The sequence below is a fragment of the Chlorocebus sabaeus genome, chromosome 8 (genome assembly GCF_047675955.1).
Source record: "Chlorocebus sabaeus isolate Y175 chromosome 8, mChlSab1.0.hap1, whole genome shotgun sequence".
In the NCBI taxonomy this organism is placed as follows: domain Eukaryota; kingdom Metazoa; phylum Chordata; class Mammalia; order Primates; family Cercopithecidae; genus Chlorocebus; species Chlorocebus sabaeus.
The window spans coordinates 27,960,608-27,976,517 of NC_132911.1; the positions used below are offsets into that span (position 1 = coordinate 27,960,608).

A 15,910-nucleotide genomic window follows, 5' to 3' on the forward strand; every position below is an offset into this window, starting at 1 on the left:
TTGGTAAAGTTGTAAACTGAGGCAGATTAAGAGAAACGTGGCTATGGCCATCCTTCAAACTGAGGTTTTGAACAAGCCAAAGCCCACAGCATCAGATGCTAGATCTTGCCACCTTCTACAGACAACACTGTGGTAGAGAAGCCCTGGGTCTACTAACAATATCATATTCTCTTGGGCGATCTGCTGCCCAGACACCCTGTGGCTGGAAGGCAAAGGTCTGCGCTCAAAACGGTGCCCAGAGAGTTTCCGGCCTGTCACTAGGGCACCCCAGCCCACCACCCCAAGACTCGCAAGATGGGACACCTGTCCATGTTGGGATCAACCTACCTTCTGCCCAGGCTGAAAGGCCACCTGCTGAAGGCCCGAGGTGCTGGGAGCCTTAAGGACTTCCTTGGGCTGCTCCTGGCAAGGGGTGTCATCGGAGGCGATGGAAGGCTGGGGAGTGGCCCCTTCCAGCAGTGGCTCCGAGGGTGGGGCGGCCGAGGGCCCCTCCGAGGCACTGGGTCCCAACACCCGGGCTCCCAGGAGGGACCGCTTTCCAAGGCGCCGGGACAGGACGCTCGCCATGCTGCTGCCTCTCCTCTCCTGCGGAGGCGAAGGGGACACTGAGGCCTCTGCCCATCACCTGGGGGAATCAGGAAGCTTTCAGGAGGGAGCCCCACACAGCAGGAGCCAGGAAGGGTCTGCTAAAGTAAGTGAACCCTTTAAAGTCAACTTTTACCATCCCTCCTTTTCACAAAAGTGATATCCATTCCTAGTAGAACAATCAGAAAATACTCTGTGTACACAGAAAAACCAACCACTCAGGAACCTGCCTCCCCGGGAGGCCCACTCTTCCTATACAGCAGGCCAGGCTTCCTTCTGTCCGTGTATTTACACTTTTATTTCTGTAAAAATAGGACTGCTGTTTGGTAAACTGTATTTTTACTTAACTGTGTAAGTTTTGTAATATCATTCAATATTATTTTATAAAAACATGTTTAGAAGCCACTCAGCATTTTCCTAGGTGGACACATCATTCCTATTCTAATCTCTTATTATTTATTGCACCCAAAGGCTGCACCCAATGGTCTGCCGTCTAAACTTCTCTGCCTGCAGGGAGCATCCTCTGAGCTAAACCTCAGCACACACACATCAACCACGGCTTCCGTAGGGCAACTTCCAGGATATGATATTGCTGGGTCAAAGCCTGAGGACATCTGATGCACACAGATTCTCAAGCTCAGCTAGCTCAAAGCTGCAAAGAGCCATAGAAACGTACCGAGCTTGGCCAGGTGCGGTGGCTCACGCCCGTAATCCCAACACTTTGGGAGGCTGAGGTAGGTGGATCACTTGAGGTCAGGAGTTCAAGACCAGCCTGGCCAACATCATGAAACCCTGTCTCTACTAAAAATACAAAATTAACCAGACATGGTGGCGCATGCCTGTAATCCCAGCTACTCAGGATGCTGAGGCAAGAGAATCACTTGAACCCAGGAGGCAGGAAGCTGCAGTGAGCCGAAATCACACCACTGCATTCCAGCCCAGACAACAGAACGAGACTCAGACTCCAAAAAAAAAAAAAAAAAAAAAAAAAAAAATGAACCAGTCTCCTCTCATCTTACACTTGAAGAAACTAATGTTGAGCATGTGACTTGTTCAGGTGGCAAAGGTAGTTGGTGCAAGAATCTGAACAGGCCTCTCGAAGTGGGTCCCTACCAGGGGACCGGCTGACCCACAGTGCTCCCTGGCCTGACACTGCTGGCAGAAGGGGACGAGTCAGACCCTGTGCTTTGCAAATTCAGGTTGCCCTCCTCCTACAGAGCACACGCAGCTCCTCAGTTCCGAATCTCTGCTGTTCCAGTCCTCTGTTCCCTCCTATTCGCTTATTATGTGCAAAGCATATCCCAGGTGCTGTAGGGTCACAGCAGGTATAGAACACCAGGGTTTCCAGGGACCTCAGCATCAATGCTGACTGCCCCCCACCCCTCTACCACCACCACCACCACCACCACCCCAACCCCAATCCCCCTCTCCCCCTACCTATGGGGCTAATTCCACTCAAGTGTGCCCCTCCCACCCCACCCACATCAAGAGGACACCTGTGGCACAGCTCTTAGCTCAAGCTATCTTTGAACAGTTCCATAAGCCTTCTTTCCTTTTCACCCTTGTCCAGAAGCCCCCCAGGCTCTCTTTCTGTAGGTACCACACCATCTCCACACCTCTCAAATCCTGGCCTCTTTCCAAACCATTCCAGCAAGGTATGTTCGTGAACATCTCCACAGTAACAAAACAGAAACGGCAAAAGAATTCTAAAGGATAATAATAAATTGGCAAATACTGAGTAAAGGGGCAAAATGCTGGTTTTCATGAGCATTTTACGCAGAAACTCAAGGGCTAGAATCTGCTGGCATAGTATCTCCACCATGAATTTTCCAGAAAGCAAAGAAAATATGAGGAAAAGGTTGGAGTCACAGCACGCAGACAGAAATTCCTAGTTAGATATCTAGTAACTACATCCAATGACACTCTCTCTGAAAGCTTCATTGTAACAATAAAAAGGGAGACAAATGCAAAGAGTAGATTCTTTGCCACTATTTAAAAAAAAAAAAAAAAAGTATACCTAAGCTAAAGTGGTTGTTTTTTTTGTTTGGGTATTTTTTTTTTTTTTTTTTTTTTTTGAGATGGAGTCTCATTTTGTTGCCCAGGCTGGAGTGCAGTGGCATGATCTCAGCTCACTGCAACCTCTGCCTCCTGGGTTCAAGTGATTCTCCTGCCTCAGCCTCCCAAGTAGCTGGAACTACAGGTGTGCACCACCACGCCTGGCTAATATTCTGTATTTTAGTAGAGACGGGTTTTCATCATGTTGCCCAGGATGGTCTCAAACTCCTGAGCTCAGGCCATCTGCCTGCCTTGGCCTCCCAAAGTGCTGGAATTACAGGCATGAGGCACCGTGCCCGGCCTAAACTGGTTTTTAAAACACTGTCACCTACATACCTTCGTCTTTGGAGCCTCGGGCTAAAATGGAGCACCTCTAACTCTCAGTTCAGTTTCACTGGGCTGACAGGATCCAGAGGCGAAGCCGCAACGCCACGTAAAGACATGAGATGGCAGCATCAACCCAGAGAAAGAAACTACACCACTTTCTTAGCCAAAAAAAAAAAAAAAAACCTAATGGCCTCCCCACTTTCTAGAGCAGGAAGTTTGGGGTTTCTACCACCGAAAATGAAGAAAGGGTAGTATTTCCCAAATTCCTGGGCTCCCAGTCTTCAGATGGCGCCTGAAATGTTTGGCCAACAAACTCGGTCGATGTTTTTTCTAAGCCTTTTTCTTTTTTTAATTTAAAGACTGCTTTCTACTGCCTGTTTTGTTTGTGCCTGCAACCTTCCATGCCTGCCGGATCTGCATGGAGTTGGTGAACCTGCTGCTTCTGACTGGATCCCTCCTGTCCCCTTTCTCCTTTAACTGGCCAGAATTCCACACCAAAATACATTTTCTCATTGGCTTTATTTTAGTACTGCCAAATCTTAATTTTTAAAAGCAGAAGAGAAAGAAGGAAGGGAAACTGTCTTTATTAAGTGCCTAAGAGATACTAGCTTTCATAAATTGTATCTAATTTAATCCTCAAAAGGATGTGAGATGAACCAATGGTCTACCATTTCTGATGAGGTGACAACCTCAGAGAGTCATGGTGCCAAAGCTGCACACTTAGGAACTGCAGCCTTGGGTATGAACTCATGTCCATCTGGTGTCAGAGGTCACAATCCTGCCACGATTCCAGTAGGTGTGGAATCTCTCAAAATAAAACACTCAATTAAGTTGATTTTCATCAACTTGGTGTTTTTTTTTTCCTATGTTAGTGAAACTTGATGGGAAAAATAGCTCCTGGTCAGGTGCAACGACTCATGCCTGTAATCCCAAACACTTTGGGAGGCTGAGGCAGGCAGATCACTCGAAGTTGGGAGATTAAGACCAGCCTGGCGAACATGGTGAAATCCCATCTCTACTAAAAATACAAAAAATTAGCCAGGTGTGGTAGCGTGCACTTGTAATCCCAGCTACTTGGGAGGCTGAAGCACAAGAATCGCTTGAACCGGGAGGCAGAGGTTGCAATGAGCTGAGATGGCACCACTGCACTCCAGCCTGGGGGACAGAGTGAGACTCCGTCTCAGAAAAAACAAAAAAGAATCACTTAAACCCAGGAGGCAGAGGTTGCAGTGAGCCGAGATCACACCACTGCACTCCAGCCTGGGAGACAGAGCGAGACTCCATCTCAAAAAAAGAAAAAGAAAAAATAGCTCCTGATCTAAAAGTCTACACATCCATTTTCTCACGTACTTTCATTCCTTGAAAAAATCTCTTCTCCACTTGCATCTTGGCCTCTTACCTACAGAATAAAGGTCAACGCTTTAGTCTGACCCTGCTAAGTAGACCAAGCCACTGTTAATCATTTAGCAGTTCGAGTTTGGGAAGACCTTTATACACATATTGCCCTCTGGCAGGGCACGCAAAGGGATAATGGGATCAACCCAAAAAGTCGAGGAAAACCTTAGCCAAGTTTATACTGGGGATTAATAGCGTGGAAGTGGGAGAAATACAAATCTAGACTAATCCAGGCTGGGCAGCATCACCAGGCGTCACTTGATGCTTCGCCTGTGTTAATCAGCACACTCATGACATTTACAGAAGTGGCTCCAGAGACAGCACAAGTAACCAAGAGTCTTCGGGGACTCAGGGCGAATGACAGCATCGGCGAAGGTCTGCCAACAGGTGGGTCGAGGAGCAAGGTTAACTCTGGGCCGCCTGTGACTTTTCAGGACCTCCTGCTATCTCACAAGCACTCCTGGGGTCCTGCCCACCTGGTACACTTCCACCATTCCAGCGGTGGCCTCCTTCCAACCTCTCTCCTCCAGGATCTCCACTTCATTCGCTCCTCTGGTGAGTTCTTTCTTGGGAGCTATCAATGGTCCCTATAAACCAGCCATCCCCTAGTTCGCCATATGGTTCTGGAGCAGCCAAGAGAAATCAAGAAACACCTATTTCAGGGTAACAGTAACAGTAGTTCAACACACAGCCAAATCCCACTTTATGATTTTACATTCTCCTCTTACGGAATTCCCTGACTGAAACATAAATTTGTGCTGAAGGCTTCTCGGGAAAGTTTTAAGGGGATACCAAGCCCTCTTGTGTTCCTCACTCCCTACTGCCATCACCAACAGCGGGGATTGGCTACCCTAGATAACATCTTTCAGTCCATGTCCAAAAGGAGTTAGCTCTTTTCAGGGCTCAGCAAACACATTCTGATGTGCTAATAGCCCTTAATGAGGACATCTGCCATCAGTTAAGGAACTGGAACAGGCAGAACAGTAAAACAAACTCTCTCTGTGGTTCAGGGTTGCAAACTGCTATTTGTCATGTAACTGTTGCTGGACAACCGCATGTCTCAGCACACGTAGGCACGCCCCCACACTTGTGTGCGTGCACACACTCACGTGGTGGCTGCGCTCTCCCACCACCCAGGGACACTGCAGCGAGCCATGATATCACCTAGCGGCATGTCCAGAACACAGGTCATAAGTCAAAGTGATTCACTGCACAACTCATGGGGTTTCTTTTAACTTAAGAAGGGTGAAGTTTGGAGTAAGACTCCTATTTGCAAAAGCTTGGGTGCTTGCTACTTCTCTAATGAATAATTTGTAGGTCAACTGAGGGATATAAACCCTCCTGCCAAGAGCTTCAGATTCTCTGCTAAACTCTGCTCTCTGTATATTTTATTATCTCCATTGGGTATCACTGCAGGAACAACAGTTTAAGTTTTTAGATGTTTGGTGAATATTTAGCATATCATTCTTTATCTTTTATCAGAAAAGTGCCCATTTTTCCTTTAAATCTGTAACATTTTTATTTAAATTTTTCAGTGTGATGTTCTAAACTTTGCAGGGCATGGGGTACATGCCTATAGTCCCACTACTCACGAGGCTGAGGCAGGAGGATCGTCTGGGGCTCTAAATAAATAAATAAACAAACAAAGGCCAAAATGTTTGCAGTGAATGTTTGCATCTCTTATTTTACCACAGAACTCTATGGAGAATAAGATTCCCAAACAACTCATTTTCAGCAATTCTTAGCCAACATCTTGCAAGCATATTTATAAGTATATGCAAATATGTTTATGGTCCTCCTGGTTTGCAGGTCACCATTTGAACCTTGGCAGAAGCAAACGGTCCCATTTCATACCCAACTGCTACCTGGTGGCTGGTTCTCAAGCCTTTTTTTTCTGGGATGTCTTCCCCAAAGAAAGCAAAAAAAAAAAAAAAAAAAAAAAGACCCTTCGCTAAGCATACACGGACCTTTTCTTTGAAGAGACAGGAGAAAACTCCTCCTGGCTTTCAACAGAAAGCCAGGACCTCAGCAAGAGCACCCAAAGCCCTGATCTAAAACTTCTGGCTCTCTGAAATTATCAGGTCCTGTGATCCTATTTTTAAGAGGGGTGTGGTGTGTACTTAGGATTTTCATAGCACAAGCTTCAGACACACGGCACTGAGCATATTGGTGATTGATTCAAGTTCTACATGAGCTGGTCAGAGTGTGACAATTTGGATTCTCAGGGCATTCTAATTATTATCTTTTTCTGAAGGTTTTAAAAAACTGGACTACACTGCATCAGTGTAGAATAGTTTAGACTACCAGTAAAATTAAAATGATAGAGTATCAAGATTGATAGGGACCAGAATAACTGCCCAACTCCCATTCAGGGCTGGAATGTTCTCGATGGCATACCCTATAACTGAGCATCCAGCCTTCCTATTACTCTAAGTAATAGACGTAATACAGCAATGGAAAGGAAAAAGAAGGAACCCCCAAATAACACTGCTATTTTCATATTCCAGCAGATGGGCCATAGAATCAGGTCATCTGATCTGCTTACAGCGAATTCTCTCCAGCAAATAATAAACGATCCTGATCAACAAATATTTCTGCTGGTCTGACTGCACAACAGTCATTCAGTCAAGTAAAAGAGACGGTTTCTGTTTGCGCTGCTGGCAGGAAAGCGTTTTCACAGCTCTACCCAGGAAAAAATACACTTCCCCTTCCTTCACACCTACCTCCCCGTTTGCTCTCAGAAATGCAGTGCCTTTGTTCACGACTCTCTGGAGTTCACACTAACACAAGACAGCTCTTAGGACACTCCTTGGCACACCGTGAGGGCTCAGGAATCCACAACCCTCTCTATCGGCACCGACGGGACTGTAGCCTCCTTAGACTGATCTTAAACAGCTGATCTTCCCAGGGGTAAGAAGAGGCCCAGATTCAAGAAAAATGTGTTATAAGAAAGAATACCTGCTGCTGGCCCTAAAATGAAGGCAAAGGTGTCAACAGCATTCGAACTTGCTTCCGAGACAGGGTTTCCTTAAAAACAGGTAGACAGAAGGAAGCAGGTATTAGCAGGACTATGCTGACAGATGTCTGGGTGAGGGGACACAGTTGTCCTGCAGCGTTTTTGTAAATGCGTGGGGCGCCGGGACGTGCATGTATGTGGCGGGGGAGGGGCGCCGTGCAGTGTGGTTAAACCTGATTTAAACTGTTCTCAAACCACATGACACTTCCAGAAGGAGGTGGGGAGATGGATGATTGCTGACTTGGCATTTTACCCAGAGCCAGGACTGGAGGGAGGGAACCAGGAGCCGAGTATCCCCAGGGAGAACAAGCCTCACAGAACTAGCAGTTGTCTCTAGCAGTCTTCAGGGTAAACTTCTAAGAGACCTGCACACAACCTCAAACCACCCACAAATGCATGAATGGCACTTAGGTTTATACTCTCTTGAATGCACACATTGGGGACTTCTTTTCTTTCCTGACTTCTCAGCACCTCAATAAAATATGGAGGAACAAGATCACCCTTGTTTTAGAGCTGAGAACACAGGTTCAAGAAGGTCACCTATTTGTCAAAAATCCCAAAGCTAGCAAGCAGTGGCATTGTCAGTTTCCTGCGCCGTCCTGGTCCAGTTCTCTCTTCCCCGGAAGTGGAGACCCAGCAGCAAGACGTGGCTCAGGCCTGGGGAGGGTAAGCTGGGATCCAGAGGAAGAGAGTGAGTTTCATGGAGAAGGGATTTACTGGAAGCACTTGCAGTAACAACAGGCAAAACTGGCAATTAAAAAAAAAAAAAAAAAAAAAAAAAAAAAAGCTGCCATTCCAAAAATATAAAACACAGACGTGAGAGTTTTAAAAGCCTAATAGTCGAGGAAGACCTTAGCACTGAGGCTCTGAATGGGCACTCGCTGGAAAGGGAAGCTTGAGAGGTAACGACGCCCCAGGTACCAATTCCAAGATGACAAAAAGGGTTCCTATGTTCTCGCTCCCTGAAGAAAGCAGATGAACACGGGAACATGGACTCTACTTTTTTTTTTTTTTTTGAGACAGAGTCTCGCTTTGTCAACCAGGTTGGGGTGCAATGGCGCCATGTTGGCTCACTGCAGCCTCCTCCTCCCAGGTCCAAGCAATTCTCCTGCCTCAGCCTCCCAAGTAGCTAGGATTACAGGTGCACGCCACCATGCCGGGCTAATTTTTGCATTTTTGGTAGAGATGGGATTTCACCATGTTGGCCAGGCTGGTCTCGAACTCCTGGCTTCAAGTGATCAGCCCACCTCCGCCTCCCAAAGTGCTGGGATTACAGGTGTGAGCCACTGTGCCTGGTCATTTTTTTTTTTTTTCTATTTAGGAAGTTAAAGTAGAAACACTATTTGGAACTCAAAAGTCATTTGAATGGATCATCACAGTTCCTGACAATGCCAAACAAAGGAGAATCACTCCTGAGGGTGAAATGGTTAAAGGAGAAAACTGGTTTGGAACTCAAATGTCACCTCGATGAATGATCACATTCTCTGACAATGCCAAACCGACAGGCAGGGGAGCCTGGCAGGAGGATGAGAGCTACCTGGTGACTCACCTGGCTGGAATCAACATGTCATAAAAAGGCAACCGCTCTCTCCTTGTGGTGGGTAATCGAGGCACCCATATTTAGAGGCTTGCCGGTCAAAATGAACCAACTCCAGCGTTCCATGGTTGGAGCTCAACACCAAGTCAGATGGCTGTGGCCCTGGAGCACAAAGCCAGTGACCAGCCCCTGCCCATCGCCCATGTGACTAGGTGCCTGCCCCGCTCACTTCCGGTACCGGGTCTCATTCCTGCTCTGTTCCCCCAAGCCTGAACCTCAGCCCTGGGGCCCGGCCCCCAAGCCTCCCCCAGGTGGGGCCTGGCCAGCCTCTGGGAGCTAATCCCGCCCACAAGGGTGGGGCAGACCCAGCTAGGGAGGGACTCACCAGAATCCCTGGGAAAGGGCCCTGGAGCAGAAAAAGCCCAGCATCTTTAAACGCATCAGCCCTGCTGATATGCAACATGTGGGCCCAGCTCTTGACCATGCACCAAGCCAAATATTAAGAAGCCAAATATTAAGAAGAGTCAGACCCTGCCCTTAATGAATTTGGGGCCTAAATGAGCTACCACCTGGTCCACACAGCCAGCACTTGTGTTTAAAAGCACTTAATACGCTCCGAAGCTACATTTATGTACTTGTGTTGTATAATGAGATGAATGAATGAACATTTGCTTCTCTCAGGAAAATGAAAAAAACATTCAGCAATCTGACACTGAAGCCTGATTTTTAAAAAGGGGGTTTTTAGAATGGAGCCCATGAGTTAGATGAATATCCATGTGAAAATTTTCCGTTTTTGACATCAGTTAGATAAGTCAAAATAAAATATGTTATGAATCTAAAAAAAAAAAATCCGCTGAGTGACTGGAGGTTGAAGGAGACACAAGTTTCACCCCAAAAACAGAAAGTCAGCCTTAGTGAAAAGAAGACAGGCACCATCGGGGAAGATTTAAATACACAGTGGAAAATAAACGGAGCGGAGGAGGGGCTTGCCCAGGGCTCAAACCACTAAGGAAGTGCCTTAAACGTATTTTTCTCTGGAGGAGGCCATTTAAGGAATCTTTATGCCCCAATAACTGTGGGCATGAGAATGAGTTTCGAGATGAAAGAGAGATGGAGAAACAGGCTGAATAAGAGTTCACCCCCACCCTAGCTTAGGATGTTGGGGTGCCACTCTGATGCTTTTCCTGAAATGGATGGGGTGGCGGCATTAATCAGAAGGTGAGGACGTTCTGAGCCCAAGTGACAAAATAAATGTGCATCAATCGCAGACAGCAGCTGGCCCACACTCTCCAAATTTTCAGAAAAGGAAGGGATAAAATCAGCACTGGGTGCTCATGAGCTCTGCCTGCCCCAGGAACACAACCAAGGGGGTTGACACACATGGCCCCGCCACCTCAGGCCAGTAGGTAGACTGGACTTAGTTCAAGGCCAGCAGAAGAGGAGAATCCTTTGAAGAAAAGGCAGTAGGATGTTTCCAAGAAATAAAATCACATATAAGTGGCAAGAGAATAACAGGAACCCTTATATGTAATCCGTGGCCTTTCAAAAGTTGCTATTCATTCAGGAATGTTCTAACAGCTATCACTTATCAAAGACTTAAGTGCCAGTCAACTTGCTGAGCATTTCGCTGACCGTGTCTCATTTAATCCCCCACAAATAACCCATGAGATTATAAATACCATCATCATTCCCATTTTACAGATGAGCAAACTGAGTCTCAGAGAAGTTTGAGTAAATTTTCCCAAGGCCATGAAGCTAGAAAATGACAGAAGTCAGAATGTGAGCCCAAATGTGTCTGATTCCAAAAGCTATGTTTGTTTTGAGACAGGGTCTCCCTCTGTCACCCAGGCTTGAGTGCAGTGGCACAATTACAGCTCACTGCAGCCTTGACCTCCCAGGTTCAAGCGATCCTGCCACCTCAGCCTCCCAAATAGCTGTGACTAGAGGTGCATGCCACCACACCTGGCTCATTTTTGTATTTTTTGTAGAGATGGGATTTCACCATGTTGCCAAGGCTTTTCTCAAATTCCTCGGCTCAATTGATCCTCCTGCCTCAGCCTTCTAAAGTGCTGGGATTACAGGTGTGAGCCACCAGACCCAGACAAGCTATGTTCTTTCTACTATGTTGTACAGCCAGGAAAAGTATGCATCAAGTGACAGATTAAACTAGATGACCTTGTAGGCTTCCTTGTTTTTAAAAACTTGAGTCACCAAGAGGTTAACGTGGTGTTAGTGGTTGTGGCATGGAACAGGAGATGTGCATTCTGACAGCAAAGTATCAAGCATGGGATCCCCCAGGATCAGGGCTACAATTCTTCTTATTTCACCTTTTACAAATATCCCAAAGAGAATGCACAGTGAAACAGTCAGGACTGCCTTAAGCTCAGACTTCCAGCTGGGCGCAGTGGCTCACGCCTGTAATCCCAGCACTTTGAGAGGCCAAGGCAGAGGATGGCTTGAGCTCAGGCGTTCAAGACCAGCCTGGCCAACATGGCAAAACCTCATCTCTACTAAAAATACAAAAATTAGCCAGGCATGGTGGTGGGCACCTGTAATCCCAGCTACTGGGGAGGCTGAGGCATGAGAATCGCTTGAACCTGGGAGGTTGCAGTGAGTCAAAATCGTGCCACTGCACTCTAGCCTGGATGACAGAGTGAGACCCTATCTCGAAAAAAAAAAGAAAAAAAAAAGGCTCAAACTTCCCCATTGTGACCTTGGCCAAACGAACTCACCTCTCTGTCCCTCAGTTTCCTCACGTGCAAAATGAGAAAAAGTACAGATCATATCCTGGAAGATAATTTGGACCTTTAATGAAGGAATGCATTTTTTTTCCAGAAGTGCCTTGATTTTTTTAAGAGTCGCCAAGCTCCTCTTTCCTAGAGATTCTGATTCCCCAGGTCTGAGAGAGGAAACAGTGAGAAAATGCATGTTGGATACTAAGCACTGTGCCTAGCAAAAGTGCACAATAAATGCTGACCTGAAAAAAAAGTAGACACCAAATCCCGGGCAGTGAAGAGCCAAATCTATAGGAAAATTATAGGGAAGAGTTTATGCAAATGTGGGGGGAATACAGTAAATTTTAACATCAACAAGGGCAGTGTAAGAGATGTAAGAAAAAAATCAAAACCATGCAAGAGCTCTATAGAAACAGTCACACCCGGTAAGGAAAAAGACATTTTGTCCAGTGCCACTGCAAAAGCACTAAAACAAAAAGAAGCACACTGCCCACCCCCATCCTATAAAATCAACCGCATTGGGAACACTGGTTATTGCCCATCAAGAAAGATGAGGCCAGGTATGGAGGCTCACACCTGTAACCCCAGCACTTCGGGAGGCTGAGGCAGAGGATGGCTTGAGCTCAGGAGTTCAAGACCAGCCTGGGCAACACAGGCAGACCGCATCTCTACAAAAAATACAAACATTAGCCAGGCGTGGTAGCATATGCCTGTAGTTCCAGTTACTCAGGAGGCTAAGGTGGGAGGATCACTTGAGACTGGGAGGTAGAGGCTGCAGTGAATTGTGATCGCGCCATGCATTCCAGCCTGGACAACAGAGTAAGACCCTGTCTCGGGGTGGGAGGCAGGAAAAAAAAGATGACTGATAAGGCCAGAGGACTGCTAACCTAAATGTGCTGTGTGACAGGGAGGGCAAGCTAAGAAGGCACTGCTCTTCAGGACAAAGGATCAAGGACAGGAGGGCCCCAAGAGAATCCACCAAGTAGGAGAGAGGAGTAGAATGCCAACTTGGTCACCAAATACTAAATGACAGAAAAAGGAGGCCCCGCTAACATCAGCTGGAAACCAGAGAGGGAATGCTAGAATACCCCAATGAAGGCAAATAAAGTGCATACTGTTTGGACAGTGAATGAATGCACGAGTGGGGTCGCCCTAGGGTCCAACTAGCACTGCTTCATAACAGACTGCATGGAGATCTGAGGTTGAATGCATGTAAAACCGTGAAGGCTGCAAAGGGGCCTCTGCCTCTCCTCACCCAGGTGGCAGGGACACCGGCCCACAACTGGCCGCAAAGCTGCCTTCAGGAGGGCCACAGCCACTCCCTCCCTTGCCACACTGGCTCCTAAATGCATGGGTTTGATCTGATAGGATTAACTCTCATGTTTTCCACGAGTTCTGTAGAGAGCTAGAGATGAAGGCCAGAAATGTAAATAACAGAGGCACACGCCATTCTTCTGTAATTAACATAAACTGCTAATAACGGCCACGTGGCGGCATTCTAGATGCCTTTAAAGAACATGCTTCCAAATGCCTCACACTTTGCTTGAGTGTTTAGGCCACACTGGATTACAAAGGCAGCCTGGAGAAGAACCGCAGGTGCGGTGAAGGTCTCCAGGCCAAATGAACTGAGTTTAGAATTTCCCATCCAGAGTCCACAATGGGCTGCCTGTTCAGCCTGTGATTCTTTTCCACACAACCACTATCAACATATGGGTCAAAGTCCTCAGGGGTTGGGGGGCGGGGACCAGGCAGAATTAACTAGGAGGCCCAGAAGAGCCTTTCCCAACACCAACCCTTCCCACAGACCAGCAACGGTATGTGCGACTTGTGAGGCCAGTGAGCACTCACCTAACACACTCTAAATTCTGCCCCCTCGTCTTCAAATAACTGCTTAATGTCTGAGCACAGGGCAGGCATTCCCCAGTCTACAGTAACTCTAAGCGAGGAACTGACCCCATGATGCATCTTTGTTAGAATGTACAATTCAAGAACCCTATGGCCCAGCAGTTCCACTTTCTCGGTACCTACCCTACAGAAAACTCACAGGTGCTATAGAGGTCTGTGCAGCAATGGTTTCTGGTAACAGCGTTTTTAACAGTAAAGGATCTGGAAATGACTGAAGTGCCCATGAATTAGGGAAAGGTGAAGTAATTGTGTAGCCTTCTAATTGTAAGGGAGACCGGGCAGGAGTTAAACAAAATCAAGACCTTTGTGTAGCGGCCGGGAACTATCGCCAAGCACCCTGTTGAGGGAGGGAGAGGCAATTCAGTAAAGAGACCTTATGTAATCTGCAGCCAATGCACTTAACTTTCTGTAAGTCCTAGAGGTATAGATGTACGTGAGGCATCTGAAGAACAGCAAGTCCATGAAAGTGCTCGACCTCTGGGGAAGGGACTGGGATTAGAAACAGTCATCAAGAAAGACTTTCTGCTTGCTCGAGAAGTTTTGCATTTTTCCCCTACGGAGAATGTGTTCATGTACTAACTTGCGCAACGAAAATTTCATTTTAATTTTTTTTAAAAAAAGAAAAGAAACAGGCACTGTTCAATGCATTTCAATAATATGTTAGGGGGCAATTTCACCCTGAATCTGGCCCATGCTTCCCAGGGGCTGTGAGCTCGGCAGTGCACATCTGCATTTCCAGTCAGCAGTGGGCTTTGCAGCACAGATCTTGTTTCAATATTATAAGCCCAACTCTGCAACTCTGTGGATTGTTAAATTTATATGCTAGTTCAAGGAAAAGGCAGGGAAAAAAGGGAAAGTATGTCAATGGGACTTCTGGTCATTAAAAGGGATGTCCTAGGAGTAATTCCAGTTCTTCTAACCCAGCACTGCAGCACTCCAACACAACACACACGTTTCCTAATAAGCTAGCCCTTGCCCAATCACACTTCCTCCACACCAGGCCTAGCTGCCTGTGGTTTTGACTCTTTCAGCTGGGAATCAGGATTCCTAACATAAATCCAAATCCCCTGAGCTAATGAGAAAAAAGAATCTGAACATCCCATTGCACAAACTCTAATAAAACATTATTATTCACTCACTGGGGACTCCTAACTATATAGGATACTGCTTTTTAAACACAGACACGCACCCCCTCCCCCTCCTCAAAGCACCACCTATATAGTAATTAGAAACACAAAATTGGCTGTGCACAGGTAGCTCATGCCTATAATCCCAGCACTTTGGGAGCCCAAGGTAGGAGAATCACTTAAGGCCAGGAGTTCGAGACCAGACTGAGCAACATAGTGAGACCCTGTCTGTACAAAAAATTTAAAAATTAGCCGGGTGTGGTGGTGCCTACCTGTGGTCCCAGCTGCTTGGGAGGCTGAGGTGGGAGAATGGCTTGAGCCTGGGGAGGTCAAGGCTGCAGTGAGCCGTGATTGTGCCACTGCACTCCAGCCTAGGAAACAGAGCAAGACTATCTAAAAAAAAGAGAGACAGAGAGAGAGACAAATTATAATATTTAGAACCTACCAAGCAAAACTAACAAAAGGCAATAGAAATCAGATTTGTGGTACTTCTGGTTGGGGGTGGGGCTTCTCTGGAAATGGTCATGAGGAACTCATCTGGGGTTATGGAAATGTTGTGTCTCCGTATGTATGTGTCGAAACTGATTAAACAGCACACTTAAGATCTGTGCTGTATGTAAATTACACCTCAATTAAAAAAATAACTCCTCACACACAGTTTCTCTCCGGCTGCAGCAGAACTCTGAGCTGTCCTATCAGACGTCGGAAATCTCTGTTGTGCTATGCAAGGAGCATGAGTACCATGGCGACAGTCACCATAAAAATAGATAACAAGATTAAAATGGACGCAGGACACATGAATTTAAGAACAGCACACCAAGAGCAATTCATTTTCAGCAGAAGAAAAATAGAGGAGAGGGAGTTTTCAATTCCTCCGGCACTCTGACAAGCAGCCACTGACTGAATGTGGTTGTTTTTACTAAGAGAGTTGTATATGGCTTCCTGATACTCAAAGGACAAAAAAGCTGTCAACTGGGGTTTTTTGTTTTGTTTTTCTTTTTCCTTTTCTTTTTGTTGCCCAGGCTGGAGTGAAGTGGCAACAGCACAGCTCACTGTAGCCTTAACCTCCCCGGGTTCAGGTGATCCTCCTCCCTCAGCCTCCCAAGTAGCTACAACTGCAGGTGCACGCCACCACGCCCAGCTCATTTTTGCATTTTTTATAGAGATGGGGTTTCACCATGTTGCCCAGGCTGGTCTCAAACTGCTGGGCTCAATTAATCCTCCTACC

General features: G+C 46.6%; 1 protein-coding gene across 6 annotated transcripts in view; it reads right to left on the reverse strand.

Annotated features, from left to right (window-relative positions):
* Positions 1 to 15,910, reverse strand: part of ZNF395 (zinc finger protein 395) — a 40,941-nt gene that overhangs the window by 14,799 nt on the left and 10,232 nt on the right. For 2 of the 6 annotated variants that reach the window (XM_007962035.3, XM_007962032.3), the window contains exon 2: positions 328 to 625. In XM_007962035.3, coding sequence (XP_007960226.2) covers positions 328 to 567 — 240 coding nt within the window. In that variant the 5' untranslated portion in view covers positions 568 to 625. Of the gene's footprint in view, positions 1 to 327; positions 626 to 14,954; positions 15,076 to 15,910 lie in introns of all 6 variants that reach the window. The other 4 variants (XM_007962036.3, XM_007962033.3, XM_037983640.2 and 1 more) reach the window with 3 other exon arrangements.